Below are 13365 nucleotides of genomic sequence, written 5' to 3' on the forward strand. Positions count from 1 at the left end.
AATTCCTTCAATGACAGAGTGGCAGACATGATGACTTAATTAGCAAACCCTTTCATTATGTCATTTATAATGTCATTTTATCCACATACTAAGATAACATCATATGGAACACATATGTCTTAAGTGTTGCGTGGCTGACTGGAGGGCATGCACAAGCAATGTAGGGGGACTGCAGATGACTTTTATGTAACAGTTTTTGTCCTCAGCCAAGATGGTGCACTTATAAGTATGTTCATTAACTTTGTAGAGTTCATTAAGCCCAGGAATTTAGAAGCCAAAACATGATGTGTCTCTTAGAAAATAGGCTGTAAATTCCTCTGGGCAAAGTAGAGATCTGGTAATAAGCAGATGGGATGGTGTTTATTAGTGTCAAGTTCAGGATGGCATAACTAACAAAACTATTAATGGAGATGATTAAACTATTTGTAAAAAATTTCCCCCTAAATCTTGGTGTCTTAGTGGGCAAAAAGTTGGTTGTGAGTCAATAAATTAGAATTCTTGTTAAAACTAAAGCATCATATATAGGAACCATTTCACTACCTATACATATTTCGTAGTATGTTGTGTACCTCAATATAACACAATACAATTTATTTTGAAAGAAAGTTAAAGTGAAAACATCATTTATTTTTACTCCATTTAGTATGAGGTTTGATGTCATTAGAATCTTCAAGTAGTGGTTACCTGTGGTTAGACATTCACTGTAGTGCTCTGACCAGGTTAGGACTCCACAGATAAAAGAATAAAACTTTCAGATAAAAGCCACAAAGAATATTAAAGGAGAGACAAAGAAGAGTACAGAGACAGAAAATTAAAGAAATGTGTATATTATTACCTAATTTTAAAGAAGAGAAAGCTGTGTAGGAGCTTAACAACATTTAAATGGCTGTTAAATAGAAGTTGGAAAGGAGTTATTCCTCATTACCTTTATTGAGAGAGAAACAGGATTAAACCACATCTCAGAGTTAAAGGGAAGAACTTCAGTTCAGAGGGAATTGTCAATTATAGGGCAGGTTACCAACAGATGATTCAGAATGTCCTTTTCCAGGAATATTAAAAAACAAAACTAACTTGTATCTATTAATGCAGATTGAAAAGGAGTGAAGTATCTTTTTTAGAGCAGATGAATGTTGTAGATGATTTCTGAAATTTTCCTTAGCTTTACTGCTAGGATGTTAAAATACTTGGGGAATAAAAGAGGCGTATACAATAGAGTCCTCTAACAGTTAATTTTTGACTCATTGTAGTTTTGCAACCAAGTAAAAATCTTGCTTGACATTTATATAAGGTTTGATAATTTTTTCCTGCTCTGCAGATTACTCGCCTGAAGATAGATAGGAATCCATTTGCTAAAGGCTTCCGAGACTCTGGACGCAACAGGTGGGTCTTAGTGAAGACCATTCTGGTTATGATAAATATACTTGATATTTTAGTATGAATTTTCTATTACAAAGTAAATGGCTAAATTTACTAATACGATACTGAAATCACTTCTGCTGAGGACCATTGTGCCTCAGAGATCACTTATTTTTGTGGTGTGATGGTGTGATACACCCTAAGGTGAATGTTCATGTGCGCTGCTGAGCTGAAAATGGAAGCTCTCAGGATGTACACTGCATGCTGTTTCTGCAGGGGCCTTGAAGAAACCTGCCCTTACAGGCACAGAGGCTTCAGTAGCCTAATTAAATATCCTCTCTGCCTCTACTATTGGTGTAGAATTTCTTTGGTGATGATGCAACTATCTATTGATACTGTCTGTGGAGTATGATAGGGTCTTTCGTTAAGTCATATTTCCAGCTGGAATATGAAACTACTCTCCATTGCCAAGAGAGCTGATGTTCTGTAGTTTCCAAATTTGTCTTGGCTCTGCTGACAGCCACACACTTGTTTATTTTTTCTGTTTCATGTTTTGTGGTGTTCGTACTAAGCGGTAGAGCCACAATAATGAATTCCACTCTTACTTTTATCAAAAAGCAGATCACCTAGTCTATGTGCCAAAGCGTTTTTGAATTTATTGATATGACTCTACTCCAGTATAGTTCAGTACAACATTTTCTAAAGTAACTGTTAGTAAGTAGTAATAGAGAGTAATAATAGACTACAGTCCTGCAAATGCCTTTTCAGTGTAAGGCTTCTATTTAAATGTTTTTAAAAGCAGGTTGTTTTTAAAAAGAAGTATTTGAACAATCTTTATGACTTTCTCCTGAAATTATTCTAATACTCCTTGAAAATCGCCAATTATTTTAGAGAGAGTTTCATTTGAAATTTTAGAGGGAAAACAATCCAGATTCTTAGTTCTTTCAGTTGATTAATTGGACAAGATGGGTGCCAGAGACTTTTTCTCAGAATACACTCAAATGCTTGCAGAGATGTTATGTCATTTTTATATGCAGTGGCACCATTGAAACACCATGCAACATGAGGACTGAAATGCAGCTAAAATGCACTGAGAGTAGAGTAGCCTTCAACTTAGTGCAGGTAGATCAGGAAAACTAATAGCAGGGCTTCCCTCTGAAATTTTTCACTCTGTAGGAAAGTTTGCAGATATTCCTAACACATGAAAGTTGTCTGCTGTATTGAAATTATTTTGTCTTTCAAATGTGTGTTTCAATGTAGAGAAAAAAATTGCTTGTCTTTTGTTTTGTTACATTAGCTCCTGGTTAACCTTGTTTTTCAGAGGTGTTTCTGAAAATTAAAATGCAAATTGAACCATCATTTAGTAACTGGAGATGGCCACTTAGTGAGGTGACTGAAGAGAACCTTTGGGATGACTCCTATTCTACCCTGGCAAATGCTTTGATAGAATTATTTTGTGATTTTTGTTATAGCAGAATAGTATTTGTCCATTTAAGGGTCTTGTATTACTTTCAGTTTTTTTCTTAACCAGAAAAGGAATTTATTAAAACACTGAAATTCCAGGAGAGAAATATTCAGGCTTGAAGAATATACAACTAGCAACTACTATATCCAAGCTATCAATTGCTCTAGCAAAGACTTCACTGCCACTGACTCAGGGGTCATATGCTTGTATATAGTCAGTTCATTTTTGAAGGGATAAATTTAAAATATTTTAAAAATATTTTATATTTTGAACAGATAATAGTGTACGAACCTCTACAAGAAGTGAGATGATAGATGCATATGACAAGTTTTCAGGAAGAATTGTAGATAATGAAAATACATTTGGATACTTAAATTTGGTCAGTGAAAAAGACAGTGGTGTTGTTGAATATAAAATACTAGGTCTATTGTTTGATATGGTGAGTTCAAAATGCTAGCTTTGATATGGATTTTTCTATCCCTTTGGCTATTTCAGGAGTATGTAAGCCTGACATCCATGGTGCTCGTTACTATTTCTTCCCTGACTCTAAAACTTTAAAAATTTTGGAGGAACATACAGAAGACAGTAAATTATGTTTTAATGCTTTTAAGATTTTGTTAAAATTTAAAATTTTTATTTTGTTCCGAGTGTTTAAACAATATTATAGTACATGAAAAGCACATTGAGCCTATATATGGCTTTCTTGCTGGTAAAATAAAGTTTCAACTTTTTTCCCTGCTGAAACTCTCTTGCTCATTATAGACAAGCTATTTACGAATACTTCTCACTTTGGAATGCTAAATATCTATAAATCATTATTCCTTTATTTAAAAATCTGATTGTAACATTTTCCATTGACAAATGCAAAAGACACATTTGGAGAAGAGATAATTCAGTCACCTGAATTACATAAGTGAACATTTCTAACTTGTGTATTAGTTTCCTTTAAAAAAAAAAAAGACCAAGTTATATGTAAGACTTGGTGGAGGGCACAGTTGTTTGGAGAACATGGGCATGAAGGGGCATGATTTTTTAAATAGTAGAGAAGTAAGGCTATGAGAAAAAGTTTAACATATTTCTTTATTACCCCTGGTTCTATTGTGCTGTTGTGAGTGTTTTTTAAAACAAATTCTATTTTTATTTCCCCGACCCTGTATATGAAATATACAAACTGACCAGGACAAGAAATAAACATAGACTTGTGATTGTTTAAACTTTATAAAACAATTTGCCTTAATTAAAAATTATCCTTTTCTGGCTATTTATGGCTCCACAGCCTATTTTACAGGAATCAGTAGCTTCGGCCCTTAAAAGCTCTCCTGCAAGACATTTGCTATGTGAGAGAGAATTTATGTGCTGAGAATAGTTTCATTCTTCAGTTAGGCCTTAGGTTTGACCCTATAAAATTTTTTTACTCAGGAAGGTACAAAAATTTCTTCTCTTTAAATACTTCAGGAAAAACATAACCATTTTCCTAAATAAACTTGGCCATTTGATAGCATAAATTAGGGCGGTGATAAAATGTGGAAATTGTTCAAAGGCATCTTGTATAAATTATCGCCTTGGCTGCACTCCTGCAGGAGGTGCCTTTTATCTTTTCTTTAACTAGCCAGGAAAGGTCTCCATTACTGGAGAAAATGAAGGCTTTTTAAAAAATGTCCAGATTCAGCTAATAAATATTTTATAACTGTTTCCTGCAAAATATCTAAAATCCTTTCTGGAACTTGTAGTGTGAAACAGCAGCCTCAGGAAAAGTATCGATTGCTCCAAATCAGATCACTTGTAGATATGTCGCCTTCAGAGCATCTCTTTAAAGCTTAAGGTTATAGATTTGTGATGATCAGTAACTTCTCCCTAAGACTTTAGTTTATGGATTTGTATTTGAATCATAATAAAGTTTACACTGCTAAAGCAAATAATGCAGTAAGATACATCTCTGTAGTCAATCAGTTTCTAAGTCCAGTGGTTGCTTGTTAATTATCTTAGTAAACTTCCCTCAAGCTGCTCTATAATCACTTTAGTATTTTTAATATTTAAAACTATAATTACTCAAACTCATCTATGTGGTAATAAGAAGCTGTTTTATATTAAGCTGTGTCTTAACATTCTTTTGCATTTAAAATCATTGTATTTCTAGAAAGTCATAAAATTTAGTATTAGTATAAACTGAATAGAGGGTGATCAGCTAAACAGGACCCAGAGTTCATTAGTCCAGTGTTAAACACACCTACAGGCAACATGGGGTTTGGAACTGACCACGTCTGCCAAACTGCCCAGAAATCAATACGCTAGTACAGAAAATACTATCAAGTGGCATGAAGTTGGATTTGGCTTGTAGTTTGGCCACAGATATGATGACTGGTTTGGAAAAAAAAATCACTTAGAATGAAACAATGTTAGGATTAATAAGGGTTTCAGACCTTTTGTAATCTCATCCTCTCTTTGTGAGAAACTGAAGTCCAGGGAGATTAGCAAATTTACTTAAGGTCAGACAATGCGTTTTAGTGAGTCGCAGTGCCAGTGCAGTCTTTCTGACCCCAATCTAGTATCCTTGCCACTAAATAATTCTCTCTGTGGCACATTGATTACATCAGAAGCCAGATTCTGTTCTCTCTCAGGGTAGGCCAGGTGGAGCAGCTGCAGGTCCCCTCTGTGCTCCACTCGTTTCTTTGGCAATCCTGCACTATCCCCTCTGGGGCTGCAGACATCTCTTTGAAGTGCTCTCAGAGCTGCACCCCCAGAGCCTGTGACTTAAGAGGTGATTCAGGCTCATGTGCAGCCTCATGAGGTGTGTTTGTGCATTGAAGCCTGTGCATGTATACACATCACCCCTCCACACATGCATAGCTACATCATTCTGTCACTAAGATGGGGTAGGCATATTCCTCCAGAGTGAGTACAGAAATCAATTAACAGAGACTATACCCTGAACACTCTAAGGAAGTAAATTCTGTGTGTGAAGCCTCGGAACAGATGGACAAGTAGTGTAAGATAGTTTTATCGGCACAAATCACTTACCTCTGGTGTTTAGAGAGCTTTCACCATATTGTGTATGTGGTAGGACTCTCTGGGGTGGATTCCTCTAGTCTTAGTTTGCAGGTTGTGACTTCGGGTGCAGGGACTCCAGAGGTGGTAGCACCTTGAGTCAAACTATTAAAGGAGATGTCTATTATGGGACATACCAGGAAGCAAGTATTTTCTACAGTGGAGCTGCAGGTTTCATAAAAAGTGTAGTGTTATCTAGATCAACAAATTACTTAGGGCTGAGGTGGTTGAAGGACGAGTGATGAGGTCTCAGGTGTGGCTGTCTTGAGAATGATCTATTTAAGTGAATGCCCTCATTCCCAGAACCCAGAGGACTTAGTCACTTGATATACAGAGGGGAAGTCTCTGAATCATTCATGGTAGGAGATGGTTGATATATGTATTTAGAGTAGTTGCCCTTGTTTTAAAATATACGTATGTCATGTAAATAGTCTATATGAAACTTATCCTGTCTCTTTAAGTATCCATTCATTAAGTGTATTTCAGGGTTTTAAAATAATTTGTGATTTAATAGTAACTCCATGTACTAGATAGCCCTGTGAGGTCACCTTCCTGCTCTCCTCCCACACACTGCAGGGAGAGGCCAGTGCCGTTTCTTCGTGGCCCTCCTGTTGCTGGTGGGAGCCCAGCCTGGCTACACTGGGTGTGGTAGAGATTGTGCTCCTGAGAGAGAAGTCAATCTTCTTTGGACGAGTGCTTCCCTGAGCTGGCTGCTGAGGCACCAAATGATGGGCAGTAATGCCTCTTAGAAAAGAGCTGGTTTTCTAGGAATGTGCTTTTGTGGCAATGCCTTCCTCACTTAGAGGGAGAAGTAACAGGACAAGGAGAGAGGATGTGTTCCAGATCACAGCAGAGCCTTGGACTCACAGCAGCCAGGATGGACTCTCTTCATCTCAGCTCCTTAGCCCAAGGGAACAGCTTTTCACCCCTCAGGTCAGCTGAGTTTTCTTGAAAACATTAACAGGCATCTTGGGTGGATGATTTCAGTTCTCTCCTGCTGCTGGTAACAGAATGTTGTTAGCCCATTGCTGAAGCATTTCTTCTTGCCAGTGGCAAGCTCCTAACTGGACAATGTGGGGGTACTGTCAATGCCAGTGTTGTTTTGAGATGCTTGCTGCTGGTGAAAGCTCCAAATGCTCCTAACTAGACTTCTTTTGTCCACGCCTATCCTGACCCCTTCCATTTAGAATGGGTTTGGAAGCCTTGGTGGAATCATATGCATTCTGGCGACCATCACTACGGACTCTGACCTTTGAAGATATCCCTGGAATTCCCAAGCAAGGTAACTCACAAAGTCTCCTGGGTCATATATACAGCCCGTTCCTGCCTCCAAACTCAGGCACTAAAAGTGTACAAGTCATTATTTATACTTACAACAATGACTTCATCACCAACATTGTCCTATGGATTCCATCTGTCTTCTGCATGGTATGGGGATGGATCAGGAAAAAATGGCTCTCATGGTCACCAATTAAATCTTAGACATCTTAGGCTGTTCATATATTTCATGACCTTTACCTCATCCTGAAATCTCATATTAAAATTAGAGGTGCTCTGATGCCAAGTCCTCTTCACAAGAAATAGTTGATGGTGCCCCCAGTTCACCCTTTCTTCACATCTTTTGTTTTCTTTCTTCAGCAGAATTGCCTCTGGGCAGGGTTCTCCTGTTGGGTTAATAATGAGAAGGTCAGGCACATTCAGGCAGACCTTCCTGGGCTCATCTCTGAATATTTCTCAGCAGCCCAGAGCTGATTTCTCCTCAGAGGGAACTGCATGGAAAGCGATGTTGCTTCCTCTATGGTCTGCTCCATAGGTGACACTCTCAGGTCACTCCTACATTCAGGCCTTTTACCACCATCCTGCCCAGACTCCAGTGAGAATTTACTATGCTGGGTTTCAGATAATTATCACTGGTTGGATTGGGCTTTTGGATTATTTTGAGACACTGTATAAAACACCATCAGTAGAGCAGTGAAGGTTTTACAACCTGTCCAGCTCTTTGGAATTCTGCTCTCCCCTTAAGTTCTGTCAAGTTTGCAAACATCAATCTGCCAGCAGATCCAGAGGGGGCACCATCGCTGCCGTTGAGTGGACACAGCGTTAACTACCCTCTGTAAGTTTCACAGGACTGTTGATTTGTTGGACCTCTGCTCTTGTATTAGCATGTGATTCAACAACTTGTTTTCTAATCGGAAATGAGATTTTTCAACCAGATAATTCCTTGAAAGCTGAGACCATCTCCTTTTCATCTCTGTAGCATTCTCCCAACCCTTGCCTTGTAACAAGCTGTGTCTAGCTCATATTTACAAAATTGAAAGGAAAGGATGACTGTGGAGTCATTCTTTACATTTCAACTTCTTTTGTAGGCAATACAAGTTCCTCCACTTTGCTCCAAGGTACTGGGAATGGCGTTCCTGCCACTCACCCTCACCTTTTGTCTGGCTCCTCTTGCTCCTCTCCTGCCTTCCATCTGGGGCCCAACACCAGCCAGCTGTGTAGTCTGGCCCCTGCTGACTACTCTGCCTGTGCCCGCTCAGGCCTCACCCTCAACCGATACAGCACATCTTTGGCAGAGACCTACAACAGGCTCACCAACCAGGCTGGTGAGACCTTCGCCCCGCCCAGGACTCCCTCCTATGTGGGCGTGAGCAGCAGCACCTCCGTGAACATGTCCATGGGTGGCACTGATGGGGACACCTTCAGCTGCCCACAGACCAGCTTATCCATGCAGATTTCGGGAATGTCCCCCCAGCTCCAGTATATCATGCCATCACCCTCCAGCAACGCCTTTGCCACTAACCAGACCCATCAGGGTTCTTATAATACTTTTAGATTACACAGCCCCTGTGCACTATATGGATATAACTTCTCCACATCCCCCAAACTGGCTGCCAGTCCTGAGAAAATTGTTTCTTCCCAAGGAAGTTTCTTGGGGTCCTCACCGAGTGGGACCATGACGGATCGGCAGATGTTGCCCCCTGTGGAAGGAGTGCACCTGCTTAGCAGTGGGGGTCAGCAGAGTTTCTTTGACTCTAGGACCCTAGGAAGCTTAACTCTGTCATCATCTCAAGTATCTGCACATATGGTCTGATGAAACCTTTAAGTTAAATGACATTTGGATCTGTCTAATGTATTTTCTTTTTCTTTTTTAAAAGCTATGTGGAAAGAAATTCTCTGTGGTTTATAAAATGTACATATAATAGAAAATGAAGGCTCACTGGGTTTTTTGACTTTATCATGGTGAGATTGTAATTGTCTATGGTATATATGTATGCTCTATATACATAGCACATGGAGTATCACAGCCCCTATTGTTCCCCTGCTTCATCCAGTTGCACAGAGTATTGGCATGCGTGTAGTATGTTTAAGCAAAGTTCTCAGACTCTTTTAAAAACATGATGGTAAACTTAAAACTTGGCAGTGATTCTATCCAGATGAACACTTATAACTTAATTTATCAGAAAAATGCTCTAAACGGTTTCATACTTGACGTGTTGATAACCAGCAGTAACCAGCATGTAGAGTCTTGTGATTTCTGTTATTCTTGGACACAGTGTGAGAATCTAAAATACAAAAGCCAGTTAAAGTCTTAGTTCTGAGGTATTTGTAATCATGAAGGATCAGCTTTTTCATTCCTGCTTATTATTTACCACAGATACCATATGACCTTGGGTCTATAAAAAAATCATAACCCATAATAATTGTTCTTTTCTTAAGGAAGGTAAAGGAGAGGCTTGTGATTATTTTTTTACACTTTCCGTTGGGCATATATGAGGTTCTCACTCATCTGTAGAGAACAAATTTCCAGTATTTTCGATTTTTTGCTTATTTTAGTTATCAAATAGACCGTTAAAGAATGTTCTATAAACATTTTTAAATTCCAGTTTTCACCAGGAGAGGAGTATGTGATATGAGTGGAATGGCAAAAGGAAAATAAATCCACCTCAAATTCATTGATTCCAATGAGAAATGTCTATCTTTTAAATCAAGAGTAATACTATTGTTAACTATACCTTATGTTTTTGTATAGTTTGTTTTTAAATTTAGAATATTTTTTCCATCTTGCTCTGAGCTTCCTGACCCACAGTATATAAGTAAAAAAATGCATTTATGCTACTTATTTATATCTTGTAATTCCTACACATTGAACCCTTTCCCCCTTCTTAACCTTGTCCGTCTGCCTGAGTCTTTCCCAAAACAGATAGTTCCTAGGTCTGTATGGTGTTAAATAACACGGTGAGGAATTTCAGTGGGTTATCTCCAGCAATCTGTCTTTTGGGAGCTATAGTGCAAAGGCCAAAGCCCATTACTATAAAGGCCCTCTTGGATGACTAAGAAGGAAGATACTAATTATGATAAAGGAACTATAAAACTTTTAACCGCAACAGAATTTTTAATGTCAGAACTGGAGAAATTAAAATCAGTATTAAATTTTTTAATTCCTAAAATAATATATGCATGATTGAAGAGTTAAAAACAAGTAACTCTGAGAGCACAGTATGAGATAAATAAAAAAGGCTAAGAATACATGAGGAGGCACATTCCCCTGCTAAGGAGAAAGTAAAATAACATGTCTGTGCATTGACCCATTCATTACGTTTCATGTATCTTAAGCAAAAGAGCATGCTTTCCTCTCATTGCTAAAAAGAGCTGCTTTAACTCATCCCTGGATTTGGTAGGGAAAGGGTACAACTCCTGATTTGCTGTTTCACTTTGAAACAACACTTAGGGAGATATACTGTTGAATTTGCACAGGATGTGACTGTTTATACATATTAACAAATTTCCTTTTGGATTCCTTAGCAGTTCACCACATTAGTATTAAATTTTTAAATTTAAAACTAGCATGAAGGGACGTGAAGTATTTACAGTAGGTGGATCTAGGTGAGATGTTTGGGTATGGCATTAATAGCTTGACAAAGATTTGGGGAAAGGTGTTAAGAAGGAGCCCATCTCAGCCATAGTGCTTGGTGTACAATTCCAGAACAGAGAGTTCTCCATCCTGAAAAAACGCGTAAAGTAATGCTCTATGCCCATAGGTATTAATAAGAGCATTTTCCCTCTTGCTGTTGACAATTTCAGATGATACCACAATATGAGTATAATTTTTTATTAATCTTTTTTTCTGGTAAAATTTTAGCAATATTTTATAAATGCTTTTTTTAGGTTTTACTGTAAATATGAATCACCATGTCACTTCAGAGACTAGCCTTTTATTGCTGAATTAAATGACATGCATACATTGATAATTATATATCTGTATTTTATTAAAAAGTACTTAAAATTATATTAAAGTGTGTTTTTAAACCCTTTTATGATTTTGGAAGGTAATCATTTTAATGTCTAAAAATATTGTTCCAAGAATAAGCACACACATGCATACCCCAAACACAAATTCTGTACATCTCAAATACATGGCAGAAAGAAATGGGCCTGCTGTTCATGTTTCGTGTGTTAAATATAATTTCTTGGTGTGTTGACCATGTCATTGAAGGTGAAGGCCCTGACAAATGTTGAACACATGAAAATTTGAATGTGAGAGGAAAGGGATGGGGTGGCATGTTTTGTTTTGGGTCCAGGGGAGAAAGGCAAGGTTACAAGAATGAGTGGCTTGCACCACTGACTAGTGATGACAGATTACTTCTATGCCCCTTGACTAGTAAACATTCCAAGGGACATCGTGATGGGGTGAGGTTGCTGCTATCAAGACCAGTCACATTTGAAAATTAACACTTGCTTCCTTACAAGCTGCCTTCCAGAGGTCAACAGCTTTTCACAAGTGAGGCACCCAGTTGCTGACCCTTGATTTCTGGAATGTAGGGGGTCAGGAATCCTTGGTGGCCCCCAGAGAAGGTTGGGGCACAGTGTAACCTATATGAGGAAGGATCGTACTTACTCTTTACATCAATTAGCAAAATTTTGAGGAAAAAGAACCTCACTTTTAAAATGTAAATAGCTCTTCATCACCCCTCCAGACTTAATCCTACCAGTAACTCACACCTTAGTGTGAAATTAATAAACAGCAGCTTTGGAGATAGCTGGAGGTTTGACTTAGAGGAAAAAAAAGGAGTAATTTTTGTAGCAGGACAATTCTGGGAAGATTTGTATGGGAAGGAGAAGGTGCAAGAAGAGAGATCCCTAACTAAACTCTACAGTGTCCCATGAAATCCTGGTACAGAGCATTAAAAATAATCATTTCATAAACTTCTTTCAGGAACCTTGGTAGAGGTGGCGGATGCTGTGTTATGCTCTCTCTAATTAGAGAGGTTTGTAAAGAATCCTTTGTTGCAAAGTGTAACACAGTGTTATTTCCTCGTGAGAAATCTATTGGCTCATCTACATGAAGGTTTTTCTAAGCATTCCCTTAAGAACTAATTGTATTAAATTATTACCATGTTGTGTTTTAATCTCACTGTTCGTCCTTTCTAAAAAGAAATGCTCAGATAAGTTGAGAGTAAGGTTAAATATGTGAGCAGTTAAGTACGCATACATGATTATAGCATTCTAGCGGCTCAAACCTTAAAAATTATCAGTGCTAGAAACTGACAAATATGTTCAAGTATACAAACATTCAACAGATACATAAACTTAGTATCCCTCTACATGCTGATAGATTTTCAAATAATGTGCTTTCTTTTCATTGAACTTTGGTATGATGAGAATAACATTGCCTTGGGAATTAGAGAACTCAGTTTCAGACTATGGATTTCTCAATCATGATTTTGGGTAAAAAAATTAGCTGCTTTATGTCTCAGTTTTGGTATGTGTGAAAGGAATGGCTGGGATGATAATTGTTACTATTCCTTTTAGTATCCAATTCATATGATCCTATTATATAAATATTTAGCTTAATATTGGGAAACTAGTTTTATAAAACTATTATATCTCTTGGAATATATTCCATTTATTTTGGGATATATATATACTGTATCTGTGGCTTTACAAAGAATATAACACTATCAGTATTATTTCCAATTTGTTGAATTATGTGAAATTTATCCTTTAAATGGAACTGTGCTTTAGTTTTATAGGATAAATTTTAGTATTTTAATATCAGAAGGAAGCTATACTTAGTAACGTATTTGCTATTTTATAGTGAATAGTAAAAGGCATTAATAAAATTTCCTTTTTGTGATGCTCTTAATTGCATGGCATTAAATTATTTTGTTTTGAAATAAGTATGGAAGTCTATTATAATATATGGAGATCATTCCAAGTCCATTCAAAATACATTTAAATCCTCGAGAAAACACTTGAACTTGTCTTTTTGAATAATTTTATTCCTACTGAGACTCAGATACAATAATATGGGGCAGTTTATTACTCTGCAAGTCACTGAGTTTATACAAGGCCGAATCAAAACACACATCTTATGTCCATATTTTTAAATCATATTAATTACATCACTAGAATTACTTAATAGAAAGACCAAGAGATTTTTCTTTTTTTTTTTTTTTTGAGACGGAGTCTCGCTCTGTCGCCCAGGCTGGAGTGCAGTG

General features: G+C 37.5%; 1 protein-coding gene across 1 annotated transcript in view; it reads left to right on the forward strand.

The window, feature by feature from the left end:
- TBX18 (T-box transcription factor 18) overlaps nt 1-13116 on the forward strand; it is a 32911-nt gene extending 19795 nt beyond the window's left edge. Inside the window, exons 6-8 of the mRNA XM_055274086.1 lie at nt 1316-1380; nt 7054-7148; nt 8233-13116. Of these exons, the coding sequence (XP_055130061.1) occupies nt 1316-1380; nt 7054-7148; nt 8233-8957 (885 nt within the window). The 3' untranslated portion in view covers nt 8958-13116. The remainder of the gene's footprint in view (nt 1-1315; nt 1381-7053; nt 7149-8232) is intronic.
- Nucleotides 13117-13365: the final 249 nt, after the last annotated feature.

Source organism: Symphalangus syndactylus, chromosome 4 (assembly GCF_028878055.3).
Source record: "Symphalangus syndactylus isolate Jambi chromosome 4, NHGRI_mSymSyn1-v2.1_pri, whole genome shotgun sequence".
NCBI lineage: Eukaryota > Metazoa > Chordata > Mammalia > Primates > Hylobatidae > Symphalangus > Symphalangus syndactylus.